Source organism: Paroedura picta, chromosome 18 (genome assembly GCF_049243985.1).
Source record: "Paroedura picta isolate Pp20150507F chromosome 18, Ppicta_v3.0, whole genome shotgun sequence".
Classification (NCBI taxonomy): domain Eukaryota; kingdom Metazoa; phylum Chordata; class Lepidosauria; order Squamata; family Gekkonidae; genus Paroedura; species Paroedura picta.
The window spans coordinates 12,490,661-12,513,850 of record NC_135386.1 but is presented as its reverse complement, the minus strand read 5'-3'; the positions used below and the strand labels follow the sequence as shown (position 1 = coordinate 12,513,850).

At 47.6% G+C, this 23,190-nt stretch overlaps 1 protein-coding gene across 5 annotated transcripts in view; it reads right to left on the bottom strand.

The window, feature by feature from the left end:
- NTRK3 (neurotrophic receptor tyrosine kinase 3) overlaps positions 1-23,190 on the bottom strand; it is a 373,642-nt gene that overhangs the window by 193,663 nt on the left and 156,789 nt on the right. For all 5 annotated transcript variants that reach the window (XM_077317432.1, XM_077317434.1, XM_077317437.1 and 2 more), the window contains exons 9-11: positions 16,834-16,857; positions 15,487-15,554; positions 13,160-13,262 (exon numbers count right to left, since the gene is read on the bottom strand). In XM_077317432.1, the coding sequence (XP_077173547.1) occupies positions 13,160-13,262; positions 15,487-15,554; positions 16,834-16,857 (195 nt within the window). The remainder of the gene's footprint in view (positions 1-13,159; positions 13,263-15,486; positions 15,555-16,833; positions 16,858-23,190) is intronic.

The window sequence follows — 23,190 nt, the reverse complement described above, 5'->3', positions numbered from 1 at the left end:
GACTTAATTTAGGCTTTATTGACCTCAAACTCACAAACCCCCAGAATGCGTTTGGAAGACTTTTGGATTCTCATTAACTTCTCTATTACTATTATTGTTGGAATTTTCCCTTCCCATCTCATTCGCTGGGTGCCTTAATTGCGCTGATGCCTAGAGAGCAGCTTCTATTATGCTGCTTTTATAGGCCATGAATTAAGATTGTGTCCTGACAGGCTTCTCCTCTGGTGGGGCTGCCGTTGAGGATAGAACCAAGCAGAAACCCTGAAGGGCAATTCTGCAAAGAACTAAAGAAACATTCTTGAGATCCGTGTGGAGGAAGAATCAGAGGCCCAGCGGGTTAGGGTTTCCGGGCAGCTAGAAGTTACAGAGGACGGATGCCAGAATTGCCTGGGCCTGATGATGCAATTTCCAGTGTGACCCAGAAGTGACGTTATTGCACTTGGGGGGGGGGCACTCTCACACTCACCCCAGACTCCACGGAAGCCACAGAAGTTGAGGGCAAGTGCTACAGCCTCACCCCTGGTGGGGTCCTTCCAAGTCATGCTGTGTGTCCAGGGTTGCTAGCCCCCTGGTGGGGTGGGGGATCACCCACCTTTAGGCCCCATCCCTCTTAGCCATTCAGCTGGCTGGCTGAGGGACTTATCGACAGGGGAGGAGAACCTGGCAATGTAGCCATAGAACTTCTGGCTTGAGAACATCATGTCGCCAGCAACGCTCTGATATTTGGGCAAAAGCTCTCTTGTAGAACTGGTGGTGGTTCTCTTGTCTCTCTCCAGCTTGCCCAGTCTGGATCTGGTTCTCTCTCCAGGTTTCCATCGCTGACACAATGTACCATCACTGGAAGGAGCAGGGGGGCGGGGGCTTCATGTATGCTTTTGACTCTGATGCCCTTCAAGGTGTTGTTTACTAGGAAGAGTCCCCAAGAGAGCCACTTTGGTGTAGTGGTTAGGAGCGCCGACTTCTAATCTGGCACGCCGGGTTTGATTCCACGCTCCCCTACATGCAGCCAGCTGGGTGACCTTGGGCTCACCACAGCTCTGATAAAATCTGTTCTGACCGAGCAGTGATATCAGGGCTCTCTCAGCCTCACCCACCTCACAGGGTGTCTGTTGTGGGGAGAGGAAAGGGAAGGTGACTGTAAGTCGCTTTTAGACTCCTTCGGGTAGAGAAAAGCAGCATATAAGAACCATATTTAAAATTTTGACAAAGTGTACTGGGACCACCACAACAGGCTTGCTATTGGCCTGCCCATGGGAGGTAACTTCCCCCTTTGTCCCCAGTCCCCACCTCTGAGAAACTGAGGCAAAAGAAGAGCTGGCTTTTATCCCCCGCTTTTCACTACTGGAATGTGTCACAAAGCGGCTTCCAATCGCCTTCCCTTTTTCCCCTGACCACAGACACTCTGAGAAAGAACTGTGACTGACCCAACTATGAAAGAACTGTGACTAACCCAAGGTCACCCAGCTGGCTGCATGTGGATGAGTGGGGAATCAAGTTCAGTTCTCCAAATTAGAGTTCACCGCTCTTAATCACTACACCACACTGGCCCTCAGAAAAGAATGGGTGGAAAATGTCCTCCATAGAGATGGTCTAGTACTTTTTCCATGTCTCTATGGCCTGTCTCACAGAGATTAGGGGAAATTCTTGCAGGGTACCCAGCCATGACATCACATCACCCCAGACACCACCTTCAAAATCTCCCAGCATTTGCTGATGCAGGGCTTGCAACCCTAGACCACAAAGTGGTTGTCATGGAGATGGGGCCACTCACAAGATGGCTGCCACAAAGGACAGGGCCAGAAGGCATTGCTCAGCATTAGTTGGTGGTGCTCAGCTTTTGCAGGATCAGGGCTGCTGCATTTGGTTAATTCACAACATTTCGTAGACCGCATTAGCACCCACAGCGGAAAACAGCAATTGCCAGCCCTTTTGTGCTACTTTGTGTTTCCATTTTGTGTCATGTCTGCATAATTTTACCATAAACATATGCAAATATGTTGTCCAGCCAAGGACCTCTCTGCTCAAGCATCAGTAAACATGCTGTTTTAATGCATGCACTCTTTTTGGAAAGGGGGGAGATGCCCTTTTCCCCCCTCAGACATGAAATTCAAATGTCTGTCAGCACGACGGAAGATGCTGCATGTGATTTCTGCGGCGGCACCAACCATATGGGAGCAATAAAAAGATAAGTTTATATTCTTACCCAAGGTAAGATAAATAGACACACCATGCAGTTTAAACAGACTTCGCATTGGGAAGAAAACTCAACACCCCAGCCACAAAAGCTGTGTCTCTCCATTTATGTTAAAGAGCATTAACTGCATCCCAAGACAACCATCTATCTCAGGGGTAGTCAAACTGCGGCCCTCCAGATGTCCATGTACTACAATTCCCATGAGCCCCTGCCAGTGTTTCCAGAGACCCTGGGTTGATTGGGCTTCCAAGGGCTACTGCAAGGATGGTGTGGGGAGCCTGTCCTGTTCAGTGGCAGTCATGGGCTATGGTACCCAGACCCAGGGGGGGCACCTGTTCCATGGCAAGGGCCATCATTGAGTAGGGCAGGCTTCCCATGTTGGCCTGGTAGTAGCCCACAGAGGTCCAGCCAACCAGGGCCTCACCTGACCTTGTATTTTTTGAAAGGAAGCCTTAAATTTCTAGCAGTAATGAAGGTTGGAGAAGCACCGCCTTTTTCTCCCTGGGGAGCTTCATGATTTGCAAGAGCAAATTGGATTTTTAAAAAAGGTGCAGAGAAAACTTGCACAGGATTCAAATTAAAAGAATACCAACTCAGATTCAATAATAATCCAAAGTAAGTTGTGAGTGCAGAACAGACCGTAGTTTAGCCTTGCTGGCAACCAAGAGGCAATCAAGACGGTTGCCAGTTCCAGCTTGGGAAATTTAGGGAGATTTTGATCCAATGCCAAGCAAGAGTGGAGGGTAGTGGGGACATGGTATCAGTCTAGGATTTCCATTTCTCCTAGACTCTATGGTATACCACAGAGTCCTCTCTATGAACAGGAATGCCAGATCCCTGCTGAGGCTGGAGGAACCCGCGCTTTGGCACCACCCTCCCACTTAAGGTGTTTAATAAAACAGGGGAATTGCCCCACCCAAAATATGCAGAGTGGTATTTGTGGCTTTCAGATGTTACCATTGTGCATACCTGCTCCCCTCCCCCCCAAAATCCACCTTGTTTGCAGTTCCATACACCAGGGGTAGTCAACCTGTGGTCCTCCAGATGTTCATGGACTACAATTAGGGGCTCCCCTCCCCAGGCTCCACCCACACATCACCAAGGGTTTCCCTACCTTTATTTGGCACCCCCATCATACCTGCTAACACCCTACCCATGCCATCTTGATATGGACCTAATCAACTTGCTGTGCATGAGAGAAACAAAAGAAAAATATCTTAAAGCAGTGGTGTTGGACTGCAACCACTAGCCCAGCCTCTGAAGATGTATATCAGTACTGGGGGATTTCTTCAGTCCCATTCTTTCCCACTCCTTCCTACCCTATAAGCTTGACTCCAGTCGCTCAGAAAATAAGTCTGACCAGCTAGCTTTCATAAAGGTCACGGAGAATTGCCTGTCCTGTTGCCAGCCTAAAAGAACCAAGGATGCTTTTTCCTTGGCTGTGCCTCCCATTCCTACTTTTAGCCAATTGGCAGCTCTCAAGACTCTGGTTCAAAATCAATGAGGGTTAGTCCTGACGGGAAGTTCAGGCAAGCAAGTGGAAGAGTTCTGAAGGCCAAAAGAATACAGACATTTTAGCAACATTCTCCAGAGCTGTCCTGCATATCCTTTACAATATTCACACCCTGATATCACATTCCTTCCGCCCGCTGGCTCTTGTAGTATAGTCTCCTGTGATACAGGCCACTGTGTTTAAGGGGAAAAGCAAGGAAAACAGGTTTCTGCTGGGAGATTTTATATAGGTCCCTCTGGTGAGATCTTTTTCCTACAGGGCACAACAGAAACGTCGCACAAAAGTTCAGCTCGGCCATTGGTTTTTACAACCCCCAGATTGTACTTTACTTAATGGTTGGCAAGACACTTGCAAACAAGGACAAGACCGGTTTTATGAAATCAAAAAATATATATTTTCTTAATTTGGCAAGAGATAAAGCACTTAAGGCTTGGAATCCCTGCTGAAACCACTCCTCAGGTTCAGATGCAGGTGAAAATAAGCAACCCTGAGCAAATGGAGAGGCTTTTAAAACCCAATAAAGAAATCCAAATGCGGAAAAGGCCACAACCCTGACAAGTTCAAAGTGCCCTGATGCTCTGCTGGGTTTAGAAGACAGATTTCAGCACTCAGCATATTGCAAGGCAGGTTCAGGGAACAAGCCAGCAACAAAAGAGGGTTCTAACTTCACTTTGACAGTAAGGATGTGTACGTGGTGCCAAAGTTCCAAAACACCTTTGAAAACCCATTGAGGGAAGGAGGGGGGCTCGGTGGATATAGAACTACAACATTCAGATATGGAGGGGCTAACTATTTCTCTTTGCACTATTTTTCCAGCTGGAAATCCCTCTGCTGGCTACTTTAAACTCACTGGTGGTCTTTAAGCAGCAGTTGGACAGATACTTCTCAAGGATGCTTGAGGCTGATCCTGCACTGAGCAGGGGGTGGGACTAGATGGCCTGGATGGTTCTACGGTTCTATATTTCTATGGCTGGTATTGTGAATATCCCCCCCAGGTCTCCCATTTACACACGCAGGGCAAGGGATTATTAATCCAAAACCCCAATTTCCAGTCCTCCAGTCTCCACGTAGAGATGCTCAGCACTGCCAAAACCCCGAAGAAGCAGGGGGAGAAAAATTAAAGAACAAAAGCAGCCTCGTGCACTTGCTGGAAGCTCTTCCCAGAAGTGACAAAATCATTTCTGGAAATGTGTGTTCATACATGTTGTTGAATGCTATATTGTAATCCTTCTGTCCATTCATTCTTCAGGGTGTATTCACTGATGAAAGTTAACCTGGGGAAAGACCTTTACAGAAATGGGAAGAAGGGCACAGAAATCTGGCATTTCCAGCTCATGGCTCAGCAGAGGTCAAGAGAAAGCTGCATTTGCGAGCCAGATCATATCGCTCAGAAACACACTTTCTCTTCAGTTTGCACAAGACTATAGAAAGAGACAAGCAAGAAGCCACAAGACAAGCAAGAAGCCAATCCAATACATTTAAGTGAGAGATCATTTGATGTTTGCCTAAGCAGGCATTCGGAGCTCAAAATTATCATGGCAACAAAGGCCATTTCCACACAAAGCCAAGCACTGGATAAAATCACAGTGACAGATCAATTTTTGTTGTTCACAGCATTTCAAGGAGTTTGACCCCTTAAAATAAGGCAACCAACTTACCAGTACAGCCTGGAATTGTTGATGTGGAACACATCTACTAGCATGCCCCCTCAAATGGAAATGATAGCAGTCCATTGTTCCGTCATAGGGAGCACGCCAGTAGATGGCGGCTGCCGCCAGCAGAACTCTGAGGCTCAGGGCTGGGCCTTAGAGTTCTGTTGGCAGCGGCGCTGCACTTCCCAGGCTGGTTCCACCCTCAGCAAAGGCAGGCCTGGGAAGTGGGGAGATGTGTGACCGGCGGTGCTCTAGAGCTCCGAGACCCAGGGCTCCTGCTGTGACAGGTAAGGAGGAGGAAGGGGAAGGAGGAGAGAGAGTGTGTCTGAGAGGGAGGGGGAGGGACCATGAAGGAAAGGTAGGTGGAAGAGGCAAGGGGGGAGGGGGGAGGGCTGTGTGCCTGTTTTAGTGTGTGTTAGAGAGGGTGGGGGCCAAGACCACGGAGTCCCACAGCAGGTATTTATTTATTTATTTGTTTGTTTGTTTGTTTGTTTGTTTGTTTGTTTATTTATCATACTTATATACCGCCCTCCCCGGAGGCTCGGGGTGATTTACATCATAACAAGGATCAATACATAAAACAGTCTATAAAAACATGTAATAACCTTATACTAATAACTAATAATTGTAACCAGATAACAGTACAACAGCACAATATAACAATATGGCAGTACAAACAGGTCCAGGGTTTGTTGATGGAATTCTGAGGGGGGGCGGGGGTGGAGCAGGGGCCCTTTGGTTGCTGTTGATTACGTCTGGTCTCAGCCAAATGCCTGGTGGAAGAGCTCCTTTTTGCAGGCCCTGTGGAACTGTTTAAGCTCCGTCAGGGCCCTGATCTCCTCTGGGAGCTTATTTCACCAGGTAGGGCCCAGAACAGAGAATGCTCTGGCCCTGGTCGAGACCAGACGGACTTCTTTAGGGCCAGGGATCCTTAGCTGGTTGGTGGCGGTAGAGTGCAGAGCTCTTTTGGGGGCATAGGCAGGGAGGCGATCCCTCAGGTACACTGGGCCCTGGTCACATATGACCTTGAAGGTAATTACCAGAACCTTTAGTCTGATCTGGAATTCAACTGTTAACCATTGCAGCTGGTGGAGAATAGGCCGGATATGAGACCTCCATGGTGTTGCTGTGAGGATCCTGGCTGCTGCATTTTGAACCAGCTATAGTTTCCGGAGAAACTATAGAGCCTCTTGTGGCGCAGAGTGGTAAGGCAGCCATCTGAAAGCTTTGCCCATAAGGCTGGGAGTTCAATCCCAGCAGCCGGCTCAAGGTTGACTCAGCCTTCCATCCTTCCGAGGTCGGTAAAATGAGTACCCAGCTTGCCGGGGGGTAAACGGTCATGACTGGGGAAGGCACTGGCAAACCACCCCGTATTGAGTCTGCCAAGAAAACGCTAGAGGGCGTCACCCCAAGGGTCAGACATGACTCGGTGCTTGCACAGGGGATACCTTTACCTTTATAGTTTCTGGGTCAGGGCTAAGGGCAGGGCTGCGTAGAGCAAGTTACAAAAGTCCAGTCTAGAGGTGACCGTCACATGGATCGCTGTGGCTAGGTGTTCCGGGGCCAGGTAGGGTGCTAGTAATTTGGCTTGGCGGAGATGGTAAAATTCCAGCCACGCTACCTTTGTGATCTGGGCTTCCATTGTGAGGGAAGCTTCCAGAATCACGCCTAGGTTCCTGGCGGAGTGAGCCGTAGAGAGCTGCACGCCATCCAGGGTAGGCAGATGCGCTTCCTCGCATGGGCCCTTCCTATCCAGCCACAGGACCTCCGTCTTTGAAGGATTGAGCTTCAGACGACTCTGCTTGAGCCATCTCGTCACTGCTTCCAGGCAGTTAGCTAATGCATCTGGGGGAGAGTCAGGGCGGCCATCCATCAGGAGGAGGAGCTGGGTGTCATCTGCATATTGATGGCAACCCAGCCCAAACTTCCGTACCAGTTGTGCGAGAGGGTGCATGATGATGTTGAATAGGATAGGAGAGAGGACCGCTCCTTGTGGGACTCCACAAGTAAGTTGCCGGCGGTCTGATGTTTTCTCTCCTATTGCAACCCTCTGTCCACGATCCTGGAGGAAGGAGATCAGCCATTGAAGGGCTGTCCCTTGTATTCCAGCATCGATGAGGTGGCGAGCTAGAAGCTCGTGATTGACTGTGTCGAACACAGCTGAGAGGTCTAATAATATCAGCAGTGCCGACCCGCCTCGGTCCAACTGGCGACGGAGGTCGTCCGTCAGGGCGACTAGCGCTGTCTCTACCCCATGGCCAGGCCGGAAACCTGACTGGGATGGGTCTAGGACCGATGCTTCTTCCAGGTATTCCGTCAGTTGGTTTGCAACTGCCCTTTCTATCAACTTCCCCAGAAACGCTAAATGCGAGACGGGTCTGTAGTTGTTAGGCTCTCGCGTATCTAGAGATGTTTTTTTCAGCAGTGGGCGTACCACAGCCTCTTTCAAACCCTCCGGGAATTCTCCTGTTGTGAGATGCATTCTACATACCCCGAGACAGTCAGACTCTCACTAGATTTTACTGTTGTTACCACTGATCTTCAGACTACAGAGAACAGTTCCCTTCTGGAAGAAGTAGAAGCTTTGGAGGGCAGTGTCTATGGCAACACATCTACACTAATCAGGGAGGGGGGGGACATCTATGGCTTTCAGCTCTGGGTTGGGAAATACCTGGTTCTGTGACTCCAGCATCAAACCTCCACGCCACGGTTTTTGCCTGATGAGAAGCAGAGCAGCCGACTAGGGTTGTGCCGCTCCAGGCCGCTGCAGCCAGCACTGCCCCAAGGGGGAGAAGTGTGCGTGGCCACGCCCACTCCCTCCTCCCCCGTGGGGCGGTGCTGGCTGCGGTGGCCTGGAGCAGCCAATTCAGGCACGGCCACACACAACCCTACAGCTGACCCCGGACAGCATAAATCAGTGAGGGCCTAGACTTGTCCTGCTGGTGATTGCAGCCTCCAAGTCCAGATTTGGGCCTGATCATTCATGTCCCTCACCTGGCCCTGCGACACAGCCTCTCCACTGGCACCCAAGATGACTTTGCAAGAGCCCTTGAAATCAAAACATCCGCACTGTTTGGCTATCAGCTCCAAGGACGGTTGCCCGGTGTTTACAAGGAAAATGCGTGAAGGAGCCCCCCCCCCATCAAATAGGCAGTTACTTGGCTTCAAGTGTCTATTAACTGATTTTAAATGACAACGGAGTGCCTCCACAAGTACTTTTGACACACACATTCATATCGCTGCTCTGATCGGGGCTATTAGAAATGAATACTAAATGAGCCAACAATCATGCAATCCCTAAAACATCACCGACTCGGTTGCAAGCAATCAGTGATTTATTCTTCCCCCATCCTTGTGCTGGACTGTTTTTGTCTTCCACTCAGATCAACCGGTGAGATTTTTTTTCCCCAGACCTGTAGTAAGTATATGTCCACGCCAGGTCCGTTCGGTTCGTGAACTTTTGATAGGCTTTTAAAATCAAGCCATAATTAATGTCTGAGATACAGTCCTGATTTTGGAACACCAAAAGATAAGATATAAAATTTAACACGTACCCTCCTGTATCTACACTACAAGCCTAAGTGTATTTACTTAGAAGTAAGTCCCATATCATTATTTCTCAGGACGAGTGTCAAATTCCCGGCTTGGGACATTGAGGATGGCCTGACATGGCATGCTGCTGAACCAGATGCTGCAGAGTCAACATCCATAGGAACGGCTGCTGGGCTGTTGTCTTAATTGTGCATCAGTGGCTTATACGGACATTGACAGTAACTTCACATGTGACACAATGCTTAATGAAATCATTTCTGCAGGCCACAACAATGGGGTAATTTGTGGGCAACGTATTCATCTCAAAACTGGGAGTCTGCTTGTGTGAATTAGTGTCTCAGTCATGGGGTGACAATTTTTGCAAGGGAACACATCCACTCACATAAAGATCAAGGCTTTGACTGCTCCTTATATAGAGCTATTGACTAGATAAATCAGAGATACAGGATGCGGTCATCCTAGGTTGCAGGGCGTTTGTGTACTGCGGAGTCTGCTTAACGGCCCTGCCAATAAAAAACTCTAAAAGAAGAAAAAGAATTAACTCAGCAGGGGGACATTTATGTCTATGATTTATAGGGAAAGTAATGGGAAGCTTCAGTACACTCCGGCACAAGAGCTTATCAAAGGTAGAGCAGGGTTGAGTCTGCATGGGGCTTTTTTATCCTCTCCCACCCCAAATAAATCCCTCCTGTCTGCATTGAATTCAATTTGCATTTTGATTTGGGGTGCTTTAAATTTTCCCTTTGCAATATGCATGATTGATCATGATTGACCCTGAGGTATCCAGGAGTAGATATTTGAAAAACCACCACCAGTATAAGTGTAGATTTCTGCTTTTTGCTAATTAGCTTACTGCTCTATGCCTGCGATGCTGACATAGTAAAACAGTCTTCCCTGATTGGCCAGGGCATCAGTTCAAAGACTTCCTGGTTCCTGGTTGCAAGGCTTCCCTCCCTGTTTTAAAGTGACTGTGCTCCAGAAGCCCACACTTCTCTCAGCAGAGATGTGCCTCGTTCTCTGAGAGGCTGCTGCTGGCTCATTAGTCTAAAGAGAAGGAATAAAGTACTAACGCCAGCTGGACTTCACCTGACCCCACCCCTTGTCAGTTCAGGAAAGTAAGTTCGGCTTCATGACCACTGCTCCCCTCCTGCATTGGGTTGGACTAGATGGCCCCTTCTGACTCTATAATTAATAGTAATCGTTCCATGTGAAGGTGTCTCATGTATGCATAAGAAAGAGAAGCATGTGTGTTGTTCTTTTTATCACACTGGGTGTGGAAATTTTTAAGCAGAGGCTGGATAGCCATCTGATGGAGAGGCTGATTCGGTGAAGATTCAAGGGGGTGGCAGGTAACAGTGGGTGAGCAATTGGAATGTGAGTGTCCTGCATAGTGCAGGGGGTTGGACCAAGAGGTCCCAACTCTAAGGTTTTATCATTCTATGTATTATAATTTTACTAGCATTTCTCTAGTTCAGGAATCCCCAAACGTCTTGAGGTGGCGAATAACTTTTGGAATTTTGAATAAGTGTAAGAGCCACACTGCAAAATGGCTGCCATGCAGCCACACACACACTGACTGAAAATTTTTATGTTTTGCTTTTACAACATCTAAGACCACATGACAAATCACAAGAAAATGTGAGGAAAGTGAGGGAAATAAGGCAGACTCTGGGGATTGTAGTATTTATGACTAAAAAAGCAGTACTGGATGTTACAAAGTTATAAGAATTGCTCATCTAACCTATGATGAATAGAGACTGCCTCCAGGTGACTAAATTAAAAAAAACTATAATAATTAAGTCATAATTATCCCAGTTCAGAATACAGGGGAGACCAACAAGTGTTAATGATCCTGATCACCTTATTCACATATGACACTGGGCATACATATATCCCGCATGTACATGTGTGCACCTGTTTGCAAGTGAAAGCCAACATACATTCATTTTACAAATAAAACCAGAAACCAGTTCCTAGATAAAATGTGGAGTTTAAATCCCAAGCTCTCATTTGCATCCCCTTTTTTGCCCTGGGTGTCAGCAGGGCCAGTGTCAGGCCTGGGCTGTGCTGCTGCGGAAGAGTCAGGCCGTCCAGGCTGAGTACGGCATCCCGGAAGAGACAAAAAAGTGACCCACACAGCTCCTGTGGGGCTTTTTTATTATTATATTTAAGAACGTGATAATGTTTTTAAAGGGCCATGCTCCCCTTCAGCTCAGTGGAACCTTGTAACCCTGGCTGCCATGGTGGGGCACAGATCCAGGATGGAAAAGGTGCAGCAGGCAGGTGCATTACACATGCATTCTCTGTAACCGCTGTACAGGTCTCCTGTCAGCCCACTGGTCTATCTAGATCAGTACTGCCTAATATAACTTGTTAGGGAAGGTCTTTCTTGTCCCCATTACCTAATTCTTTCCACAAGTCAAGCAGATGTCCGGCCACTGAGCCAGAACCGTTTTGCCACCAATGCTCTGCAATGCACTCACAGGACCCCTCACTACTGAACATCCTATCCAGCCACAGTTTTTGCAGAAGTAGGCTACTGAAGCCAAAGAGGTGTGAACATGTTAGAATGGAAAATTTCCACCCAAAGGTCCTGCAGAGTCAATGCCAGGCCCTCGATAATTCTACAGGATGCTGACAACGTATATCAGTTCATGGTGGAGTGGGTGACAACAGCCCACCCACTCCAAGCATCGGTAGAATCCTGTGGTGTGTCTCACGGTCACTAGGATCCCAGTTGATTTCTGTCAGAGTTCTTTGGTTTCTGCCATGACTGATTTTCTTGCGAACTGGCTTTTGACCTATGTGTAACCATTTTGAGGCAGTAACTTTTCGCAGTTATTTTCTTAGTTAGATTACATGCTTGCTCAATGTTATTTAGCACAGCCAGCCTTATCAGTCTGGCATGACTCTTGGCTTTTGCACCTGGGGTCCTTGGTGATATGTCTCTGGTTGAGTCTGTGGGCCTCACAGATTCTGGAGGGTGGGGGCCTGGGGTCTAACTGTGTTTCCTGACCTGGTAACGTCAGAACCATCTTTGCTTTGCTAAGTGAAACAGCTTGAATAAACCTTCATCTTGAAACACAGCAAAGTTGTTATTTACAAGTCTGGGATCTTAACAGTTTCTAGGATTTGGAGAGGAGAGGGCCAGCAAAAAGATCTCAGGTACATCCTGGGGGCGCTTAAGAACTTTAAAAGTTGATTTGTGTGCATGCCTAGCCCTGTTAGAGGAAACAGCAGATCAGAGTTACTGTACATTACATACTGGGTCAGGATCCCAAGGATCATAGCTCCTGTTCCCTTTATACTCCCCTCCCCCACAACGCTCCGTGCCTCCAAGGAGATGATCTCCAGTCACCCGAGCAAACGGAACAGAAGCTGCTAATTTAATTTTCAAAATCAACCCTCATTTTCTTTTCCATGAGAGACGGAAACACAACAAACACCCAACGTCCATCCAGAACCCACCCAGGGTTTCCCAGGAAAAGGCTTGTTTGATGCAGCATAAACCATCAGTCACCCCCCAGCCCACCCTCCCTTTGCCTCCAGTGATGCCTAGGACATAGCCCATTGGGCACCAGCCATGCACAATCCCTGCCAACAGTTGCCAGAAGGTACGCCGAAACCCAAAGATCACACATCCCACAGCAGAATGGCCAAGAGGCGCGGACAGTGGCAGGCTCTGGCAATTATGCCATGCTCCAAAACAACCCAAGGCTATAAACCAACACCAGGAAAGCCAAGATAAAACAGGTGGTGTTTCATGTATCAGTTTCTCTTGGCATCAACCCCCATGATTGTAGTCAGGTGACAGGCAATCCAAAAACTCATTTATGGATACACTTTGCTCCAGAGGACATTCCCCACAACTTTTGCCATCAATCCTTCCAGAAATATAGCATTACATTGAGAGCACAGAGTCACCCACAATTCCATTTACTCAGAGCTAGAAAAGCCATCCATTACTTAGCTGTGGAGCTGAGGAACCTGCCAAACAGCTAGTTACAAATCAACAATTAGCACCACTGAACTGAAGTTACCGCTACACGCAAGCCAGTCCATCTTTTCCACTTGAGATCACAGCCCACGGCTTGAGAAATCCTCACTTCAAAATACATTTCCAGTCATGGGAAGGTCCTTGCCAACCCCGAAGCCATGCCCACTGACGTCCCCACAGAGGGTGAGAAAACAACACCCCTCTCCCTCCCAAGAATCTCCTGGGAGTCAGAGAAAGGTATCGGCACGTACCTTTCATCCCGAACTTTGACCGCCGGCCATACTTGTTGATCATGATGAAAAGGACCACCAGGAGGATGCAAGCAAAGGCCGCGAGTCCAACAGCTATGGACACCTGCAAGGGAGACCTGGGCATTAGAGACTCAGAAGGCATCGCTGTCGTTCGAAAGAGAGTGGCTGCGTTTCTGCCGTCAACATATCAATACAACTGCATGTGACATAACCGACGCTGGCTCAGATCACGAAAGAAGATGCAGCGCGGAGGCCAAGAGGAACAACAAACATTTGGTTTTACTGCTGCTTCTGTTATGACCTCAACTGGATGACTGCAGGCTTCGCGCCTCCCAATTGGCCCCTCCGCATGTCAGTCCGAGGGCAAGGGCCGAATCGGTGAGTTTTGATCACGGACTCAGCCCACCCCAACCGCTCTTACTGCTTTATTAAGAGGGAAAGATGGTCCAAATTAGGCTTGCGCGCTTCGGCTATGTTCGGCCACTTGGTTCAATCGCTGCGTCACAGAGAGGAGGGGCAGTGGCGCTGCACCAGTCAGCCACATAGAGGCGGGGCACATGCATGCTGCTGCTGGCTGGCACACCACCGCCACCACTGCTCCTCGTCTCTGTACCGCAGCGCTGGCCTCCTATGCGCCGCTTCAGGCTTTTTGATTGCCAAGGCGGCTGAACCGACCGAAGTGCACAACCCTAAGGACACTCAAGAGCAGGGATGCAATTTTCGAGATGGCAAGCATGGAGGGAGGGAAGGCAGGAGAAAAGGCGAGGCAGGGAAGAGGGAAGGAGCAGGCAGCTCTGTTTCCAAACAGAAAGCTTTGCTAGAGGCACCAGCGGCTTCTTCTGCACATATTGACAGAATATTTATTCCTGGCTTTTTGGTGTAGAGACAGCTTTCTCTCAGGGGTTTCTTCCTTCTGCATTCGGGGGAATATTCGTTCAACTTCATGCAACTTGCTTAGCTTGTAAAAACTCTCCCCTCGTTTAAAAGTGAAATACATTCCACGTAAAAAAAAAACAAAGGGACATTTTGTTCCTCCCAGACTCCCACCTCATCCCGCCTTGGATTAGCTTCATGTGTTTATTTATACCCTTGTCTTGTTATTGAATATGCCTAGATGGTTTCTGAATTCCTTTTTCCTTCCAGTGAGGGGGGGAGATGCTGAAGGTTGGAAGGCTCCCCTGTGGAAAAGGGACTGTGCAGACAGAAGCAGCGCACGGCAGAGAGATGGTTCCTTCTGGCCATGCTGCCGTTACATCTGCAAGCATTTCTCCCCCGTGGGCCGCATTCAGACACACATCCCCTCTCCCCATTGGCCAGTACAGTCCAGAAAAATAGATTTTGCTGAATGTATACAATGTCCATCAGACTTTATTGTAAGGATGGGACTGAAGACTAGAAGCATCAAGCAGCCGTTTCACAGGGAAAGGTGGCATTTGAGGGAAGTGAATTCAAGAAGAGGCATGCTGGGAGAGAATTCCCGGCACAAGGGGACATTGTTTTATATATTCCTTAATTTCCTATTCTTGTCATGATCCAGCAGGCTTACACTAAACAAAAAAAAATACTGGCCCACTATTAAAATATAATATTGTACTCATTAGGCTAATATTAGGTCAACACCTGCCTCTTTTCTTAGCACCCCCCTGGATAATTTGAGGAGGGAGAGGAAAAAATGGAGATAAAGGAAGTGGTAATAAGGATGACTCTCTAGGAAGTGCCTGCAACTTCTGTGGTAAAGACCACAGAGACTGGGGGAAATCTTGGATCACCACCCAGAAGTGATGAAACACCAGATTCCCCAGACTCCAGACCAAAAATCTCCCAGCATCTGCTAGCATGGGGCTGACAACCCTATTGTATATCCTCCTACTTTCCCCCTTCACCAACTTCCCCCTTTCCCCTTTCCCCTTTCCCCTTCTGCCTTGGAAAAAACCCCTCTCCAACTACCATCTTGTCATGGAGTCTTCTTTTCCTGAAGTCTGAATGCCTGCTTTTCTCGTGACCTCCCTAGGTCTTTGCAATAAGATGTGCATTGTAAGTTCTGAGCTAGAAACTTAATTCTCAAGCCAAGGCATGCTGACGTCGATAGAGTCTGCAGCGTGCAGGGAGAGGACATGGATACCTTCACGCGGATTTCAAATGTCAGCCCTATCATGCCCAAACATGAGGCTTGCAAATTCAAAATTAAGCATGCCATCTCATTTGTCATTTGAAGTCTACAGCAATAGAAAGAGACATGCGATGAAACTTTGTTATTTTGGGCTCCCAGCAACGAACCCCACAATTAACATGCATGCACTTTCCACCACCCAGCCCACAATTCTTACCCCAAAGGTGTCTTCTTCTGGTTTATGCGTCACTGTGATAAGTGGAGTGGGGCTTGGACTATACTCAACTGAAACCAAAAAAGCAAAGGTTTAAGAGAGGTTACAGAGATAACAAATCAAGCAGCCTAAACCAAACAGTTCTTCACAGTGGCTACAGGCTGCTGACTGAATTTGTCTAACCGTTTATTTTTGCATTGTGTTTGTGTGTATGTGTGGTGGGGGGGATTCTTAGGGCTGTTCCGCATTCGTCCAAAATAGCACAATGGTTACTAATTGAAATCGCTACAGTTTTGCCATTATGCACAACGTCGTTGACAATCTGCAACACTCCTGAAACCGATCCGCAAAAAGCGCTTCGTTGTAGCGCTTTCAGGGAAATCCCAAAAAGTGGATTCACCCTCCGGAAAGCGCTACACTCCTGCAACCAATCTGCAACACTAGCGGGAAAGTTCTGTGCATTACCATTGTTGCGGTTTCTGCAAAGTCCCTCCCCCTGGCTCTCCCCTCTGATCTTCCAGCGAAGCGATCGCCATTTTTTTCTCTCCGAGCGAGCGGAGATCAACGCACCGGCAAGCCTTCGTTTACCCAGTGAGGCTTCCCCGGCTGCAGTCCCTCTGTTTAAAGTCACTAAGCACAAGCAACACAGAAGCCCGTTTGCTGGTTTATTTTCCCTTTATTTTTCACACTGTTTTCGGCTGGAAATTGCGCCCGTGAGGGGGGGGGGATTTTTTTTTTCACTCGGGGGGAGCGTGGCAACGATGAAACGGCAGCTCAAACACCACCTGCTAGCTGGATGGGTCTCTCCGTTGCAACTAATCAACGCATATTCGTTGCAATGTGTGTGTGTGTGTGTTTTTAAAAACCTTCCTTAAAGGGAAAGGGGCTGTTTGGGAGCATGATAACGGCCGCCCATTGGTTGCTTGACGGCCAGGGGCGGGACGAGCTCGGCAATAGCGCTTCCTGGCTAGCGATTTTTGCCGAGACCGGAACCCTGTGGGAAACGATAGAAACGCAACTGGATTCCACTACAAAGGCAGGTATGCATAACGACGAATTCCTCTATTTAAAATGGCGATTTTTCATCCTGCAAACAATTTGCAACATGGATCCCGGTGCGGAATTGCCCTTAAACTAGTGACCACATGAGGATGCTATGAGTTTTACAAGCTAAGGTTGTGCTATACAATTTTAAACTATATGTTTATACACACTCATATGTGGTTGTTTTTTTTCAGAGAAAAGTCCTCAGCATGCTTATGCAGAATCCTACTCAGATCTATTTGATATAAAAGGGTTGAGCAGCCCAGATAATCAGGAAAAAAGACAAAGAGGCAAGAAGCTACTTACATGTGATGATGCCTTCGGAAACGCCTACAAGAATTACAAAGAAACAAAATGAATAAGGTTACTAGTGTGATTAAAAGAGAGAAGCATCCACATTCAACCCACCCTGCCAGCCTTTTTCAAGGTTCTTCCTAACCTACAAAGTGATTCTTGAGATGGATGTGGACACAAACAAGCATCAAGCAATGCAATATTGTGAAGTGGGGACAGTGTTGGCTTTTGGAAGCTGGGTGCTCTGGAGTCAGTATATTACAGCAGGGGTAGTCAACCTGTGATCCTCCAGATGTTGGCAGGTGCTCTTGGGAATTGTAGTCCATGAACATCTGGAGGACCACAGGTTGACTACCCCTGTATTACAGCAGTCATTTGCATCTGGACAAGCCAGTTGCACAGCTGGCTGCTATAGTGAAACCACAGTGCACTATCCAAAGGTGCAGTCTTAGTGTGAGCAGTTCCAGATTCATGTATCTACTCAGTCCTGGGATTCACTAGGTGATCTTGTGTAATATATATATTGCACAAGATCACCGCATGCTGCCTGATTTTTGGTCAGGGAATAGTCACCCCGTGTCTTCCCATGACCACACAGGGTAGCACCTGGTCCACTTCTACCTGTCCACTGTGGATTTTCACTACAACACAAGGTAACCGATGGCCAGGAAGTGGAAACTTCCTGCCATTTTTTTAGGTCATCAATCATTGTGACATGACAAGACTCTTCAATCACCTTCCAGCGCCATTTGAGCACCCCACCTCTAAGTCCAAAATATATATTTTAAAAATATTACCAGTATTGCATTGTAACACGAAACAATTGCAACACACAAAAGGGGTTTTTAAAAATGGGCTGTGTTATTGCACCATTCCCCCCCCCACACACACACACATACACACACATGGTGGCGATGGGGTTTTGCTATTTCGTTACTTTAGAATCACATAGTAACATGATCAGAATCTTTTAAACAGTTTGCATGGGTAGATGACAGAAGTAATGTTTGGGTGGGGGAGGGAAGGAGCAATGCCTCAACTGGAAATGGTCAGAAATTCCACAGGCACATAGCCCAGGACTGACCTATGGCCCATTGAAGCCCATGGCAAAAGAAGGAACATGGATTTATTTGCGTTCCCTTGCTGCAGGCCAACTGAGGGCCTGAGTCGTGCCAGGCCTGGGACTGCCGTGGACTGGCCTCAGCATCACCAGGAAGTGAGAATTTGGCCAATGGCCTGACAAGTGCTGAGCCGAGTCGAATTCCTTGTGTGGAAGCAAGCTCAGTGTCTCCTACTAGCTAACCATAATTAGTTAATGGTCTTTGCATTTCTCATAATTAGATCTGAATTCTACTTAATTTCATATCACCCTGTATTTTTTGTATTCCAAGTCCTCTTAAACCTGTCGTGTTCTTAAAAATATTTTCTATATTAAATATCTGCATAGTGAGGACCCACTGCACTGCTTATGAGGAAGTGGATCTTCATCCACACAAATTCATTCTTATCTATGGTTCCTCTATATATTTGTGAAATAGCCTGTGGAGTGAGATGTGTCTGGTTGTCCAAGTTGGAATAGGGCCAATCAGGGTGCAGCCAGCAAAGCAAAGCTGGCTGCACCCTGATTTGCCCTGCCCCTGCAGCTCCCACCCTCCATCCCTGGACTCTAGCCTCTTTGCTCTCAGACGCGCCTCAGTGCCTGGAGCCAGCAGCAGGTAAGGAGAGAGGGATCTGGGCAAAGGGTCGTGGTGGAGGGCCTGTTAACAAGGGCCTCTTGGCCTGCTAGGCTGGGCCTGCTAATGAGGGCCTTCCGGCCTGCTGACTGCCTGCTAATGAGCTGGCCAGTCCCCACCCATCCCACTTGATGCTGCGGATCAAAGCCACCTTAAGCTGCCTGGCTGGGGTCCAAGGCAGGGGACCCATTCAAGGCCCATTCTTAGGAATGGCCTTTGAAGCTAGTTCTAGAATAAAATCCTTCAGGCAACAAGACTCTCATTTGTTTTTGCCATGACAGAGACACATCAACCCATGTGGAACTTCTGCCATAAGAGGACAGGATCAGGATTAAGGGGAAGGAATAAAATATACTAGGTAGATTATAAATACGGCAATAGACAACAGCACACCGTAGACGGTTTCAAATTTCTATATAAGTAGAGATTTCCAATGATCAGATATATGTCATGAGGTCTTTGAGACGTATTTTAAATGTTGAGGCTGGCGCTCTTCTCAACTTGTCCCTCACCAACATGGTGCAGTGGTTGGAATGGCAGAGACCAAATTAAATCCCCATACATTTATCAAGCTCTCTGGGTGAGCTTGGGCAGCTCTGCCTTTCAATCTGAGCTACCTTAACCAGATTGCTGTGAAGATATCAAGGAGGAAGGGAAAACCACACGGCCTACAGGGAGCACCTCAGAGGAAGGGGAAGGTAGAACTAGGCTGGATTCTGGGCAGCAGCGGTAGCAAAAGTACCTCAGCAACTCCTCCCATCCTAAAAGAGATGACCAGGTGAGACCGCAGCAGGTGAGACAGCACAGGGGCACTCACTTAGGCCATTCATTCGCTGGTCTCTCTAGAGATGGTGGGGGTTGTCAAACCTTTTGAAAGAGATCTGCACCTCTTGCTGCTGTTCACCAGTCAGAGGAGAAGATGAGAAGTTGGAGAGGACAGCAGGGGTCCCCAACCCTGAGCCAGCCAAGATTCATTGACAGACATTACAGAGTGGACCTAGAAAACGGATCTGTGCCTATACAACCCAGCTAGACTCATCCATTACCCATAAGCTCCTGCCCTGCGGGCCTGTCAGACAGAGCTCTTCCACCAGGCTGTGCAGAAGGAAGATCTGGTGGCCCCCATGAAGGTATGTCACCTGTCAGAACATCATGGGCGATGATTGGTTGACATAGCTCTCCGCTGCCTTGGTGGCAGGAGTACTGTATGGGTAAGGGTTGGTTTTTCTCCACCACGTTTTTTTGTAATGTTGGTACTGTTTTAATGGGGTTTAAATGGGATTTTATTTTTGTGGGGTTTTTTTTATTGTAATCTGCCACAAGCTGGCTTGCCGGGAGTGGCGGTTAAGAAATTTTATTATTATTATTATTATTATTATTATTATTATTATTATTATTATTATTATTATTATTATTACTACTACTACTACTACTACTACTACTACTACTACTACTACTACTACTGAGCCTCTTGTGGCGCAGAGTGGTAAGGCAGCGACATGCTGTCTGAAGCTGTCTGCCCATGAGGTTGGGAGTTCAATCCCAGCAGCCGGCTCAAGGTTGACTCAGCCTTCCATCCTTCCGAGGTCGGTAAAATGAGGACCCAGCTTGCTGCTGGGGGGTAAACGGTAATGACTGGGGAAGGCACTGGCAACCCACCCCGTATTGAGTCTGCCATGAAAACGCTGGAGGGCGTCACCCCGAGGGTCAGACATGACTCGGTGCTTGCACAGGGGATACCTTTACCTTACTACTGCTACTACTATTACTACTACTATTACTACTACTACTATTATTGATATATAGTTTTGGTGACTTCCAATAAGCATTTGCTGGCCGGAATCCTGGCACCCTACATTTTAATGCCTGGCAGTGACACTTGGCTTTAGGGTTGCCAGTTCTGAGTTGAGAAATACCTGGAGACTTTGGGGGTGGAGTCAGGAGATGGTGGGATTTGGGCAGGAAAGGACCTCAGTAGACTCAAACGCTGTGGAGTCGACCATGGATCTCTGTCACCTGAGGATGAGCTGTAAAACCAGGGCATCCCCAGGTCTCACCTGGGGATTGGCATCCCTACTCAGCTTACAAGAAGCCGAGAAAAGAAAGTCAGCTTTCTGTTTTACCCCTCAGCTTAGCCAGCTGAATCTGAGACGGAGACTTGACGCAGCTTTTGAGGCAGAAAAGGCTGGGATTGATTTAGCAATGTGATTCGTTAAAGGGAAGGGGGTTAAGGATAGTACAGTACAGGCCCCAGGGAGGGCTGCAAGCGGAGCTTGAAAGGCACCGAAGACTCCGTCAACAAAGAAGGATTTGGTTCTGCTTAGCCACCACCTGCTAGATCAGCACTTTCTGACCCCAATTTAGGTCACATCAAAGCTGACCTTGGAGGAACAGATTTTTCCTTTCTTTTTTTTCTTTTTGCAGAAAGTAAGTTTGCCTTACCTCAATCAGCGACTCACTTTGAGAACCAACTGAAGAAGATGGCCCATTTGAAAGTTCTGTCCCCACCGGTGCCACTGTTTGGGGGCGGGGTTTGGAGAACCTTTCTAGGGTTGTGTGCGGCAGCGTCCGAATCGGCCGCCGCGCAAAACCCTATTTGGAACTCTCTCTTGCAAAATTTAGGATCTTTCTCTTGCACGGCATCAGTTGCCTTCATGCTACACTATCGTATTATTTCTCTTTTGTACTCATTCAAGGTTTGAGTTCTGCCAAGAAAGAGGGATCTCTGTCACGCCCCATTAAAACCTGCGTAGTCCTTTTCAGGCAGCAAAGCGGCTTCCAATTTGCAGCACCGCTATTCCTTTTCGGATACCTTTCGATACGCAATTTTCTTCTTGAGTACTGTTCTGCTTAAGACTCAGCATCGGTAATTGCATTGTGGTGCATTTATAAAAGAGGTGCGGGCCAAGTAAACAGAGATGTGCAGCAGCAGGATGCCTCGAATTGTGTCAAATATATATGAATCACCCGCACAGGAGAAGGATTTTCAAGACACCCTCAAGCTTATCCTTATAACACAAAAGGATGACATCTTAAGCTGTGAGCTGCAAAAGGCTTACCTGTGCACTAAATACTACCTAATCCCAGTGAAATGCAGGAGGCCACTCGCTAGCTAACTTAAATGCCTCTTTTCGTCAACAGAGGACCAGGAGGGAAAAGAATTACATGCGTGGCTCCCCAATCCTTGAAACAAGGGAAGGGGAAATGTGCAATCTACTTAGAGGTGGTTTGGAAAAAAAAGAAAAAGTTGTAGCCGTGATCACGACAGAAACACGATTGCTGTACTTTTCCTGGTTTCGGAAGGGCCCTTTTCAGTTGTTCAGTTTAACATCCCAACCATATTTAACAGGAGTATGTGCTACCCATAATCTCTATTCCTATATGTTCTGAAGAACACACATGCCTATTTACCAGATTTGGTACATGCAAAGAGAAGACTGTTTTAGAGGGTACGCAGTCAGATATCCTGAAGCTGTACATGTAAAGAAAAAATATACTTCTGGGACTATTCATACAAAATGGTGGCCACACGTAATGGGAAAATCATGCTGAGTACACCTGCTTCTGTTATGGTGTGCCAAAAATGGAATATTTAAAAGGGCCCAGGACTCATAGAGATAGTGGTGTGGTTAGAGTGCTGGACTAGGATCTGGGGGTGCCAGGATTGAATTCCACTCTGTCATATAAGCTTGCTGGGTGAACTTGGGCAAGACACACACTCTCAGCCTATCCTACCTCCGAGGGTTGTTGTGAGGATAAAATGGAGATGGGAAGAATGTTGTAAGGTACTTTGGGTTTCCATTGGGGAGAGAGTTGGGCATAAATTAAGTAAATAAATAAATTGCACAAAGAAATGAAAGGGTGATAATACATGAAGCAATCTAACTAAAGAGTGCCCAGGTCTGTGACCACAGCCAAGTCACAAAATCTGGTCTAAGAGTTGTGTAGGTGCATGCATGGAGGGAGATACTGTTTGTCATTCAGACAACACGATAAAAGAGGGGTTGCCATGAAGTGGTTTTAATCAGACTGTCACATGCAAGAGGAGGTGGGTAGTGGAGCATGCAAGACCGAGGTCCCACAGGGCCCTTCACAAAACTGAAAGCCATCTGAAAGGGAAGCCGGTTGCCATGTCAGACTAGGATCCAGGAGGACCTCAGCTGAGGTGTTAGTCTGCCGTGGAAGCTGGCTGGGTGCCCCTGAGCCAGTCATGCATCCTCCGCCTAACCTACCTCACAGGGTTGTTGTGAGGACAAAAACTGAGGAGAAAGGAATGACAGAAGCTGCTTTGGGTGCCCACTGGAGATGAAAGGTGGGATATATATGGATTCACAGCAATGAAAGCCATCCTGTATGTTTAGAAATTCTCCTTACACAGTTAAGGCAGCATATTGGGGGAAACAGCTCTAGCACAACTTTTATGCTGATGAGCTATGATGTGAAGGGATCTTCATAGGCCCACTTTCACATCAATGAAAGCCACTCCGTATTTCTCAAAGTTCTCTACAGAGCTAGGAAAAATAATCCTGGTGTCGCTTTTATCCTTTATCAGGAAAAAAATTTTCGAGTAGTTCAGCAGTGGAATAGGCTGCCTAAGGAGGTGGTGAGCTCCCCCTCACTGGCAGTCTTCAAGCAA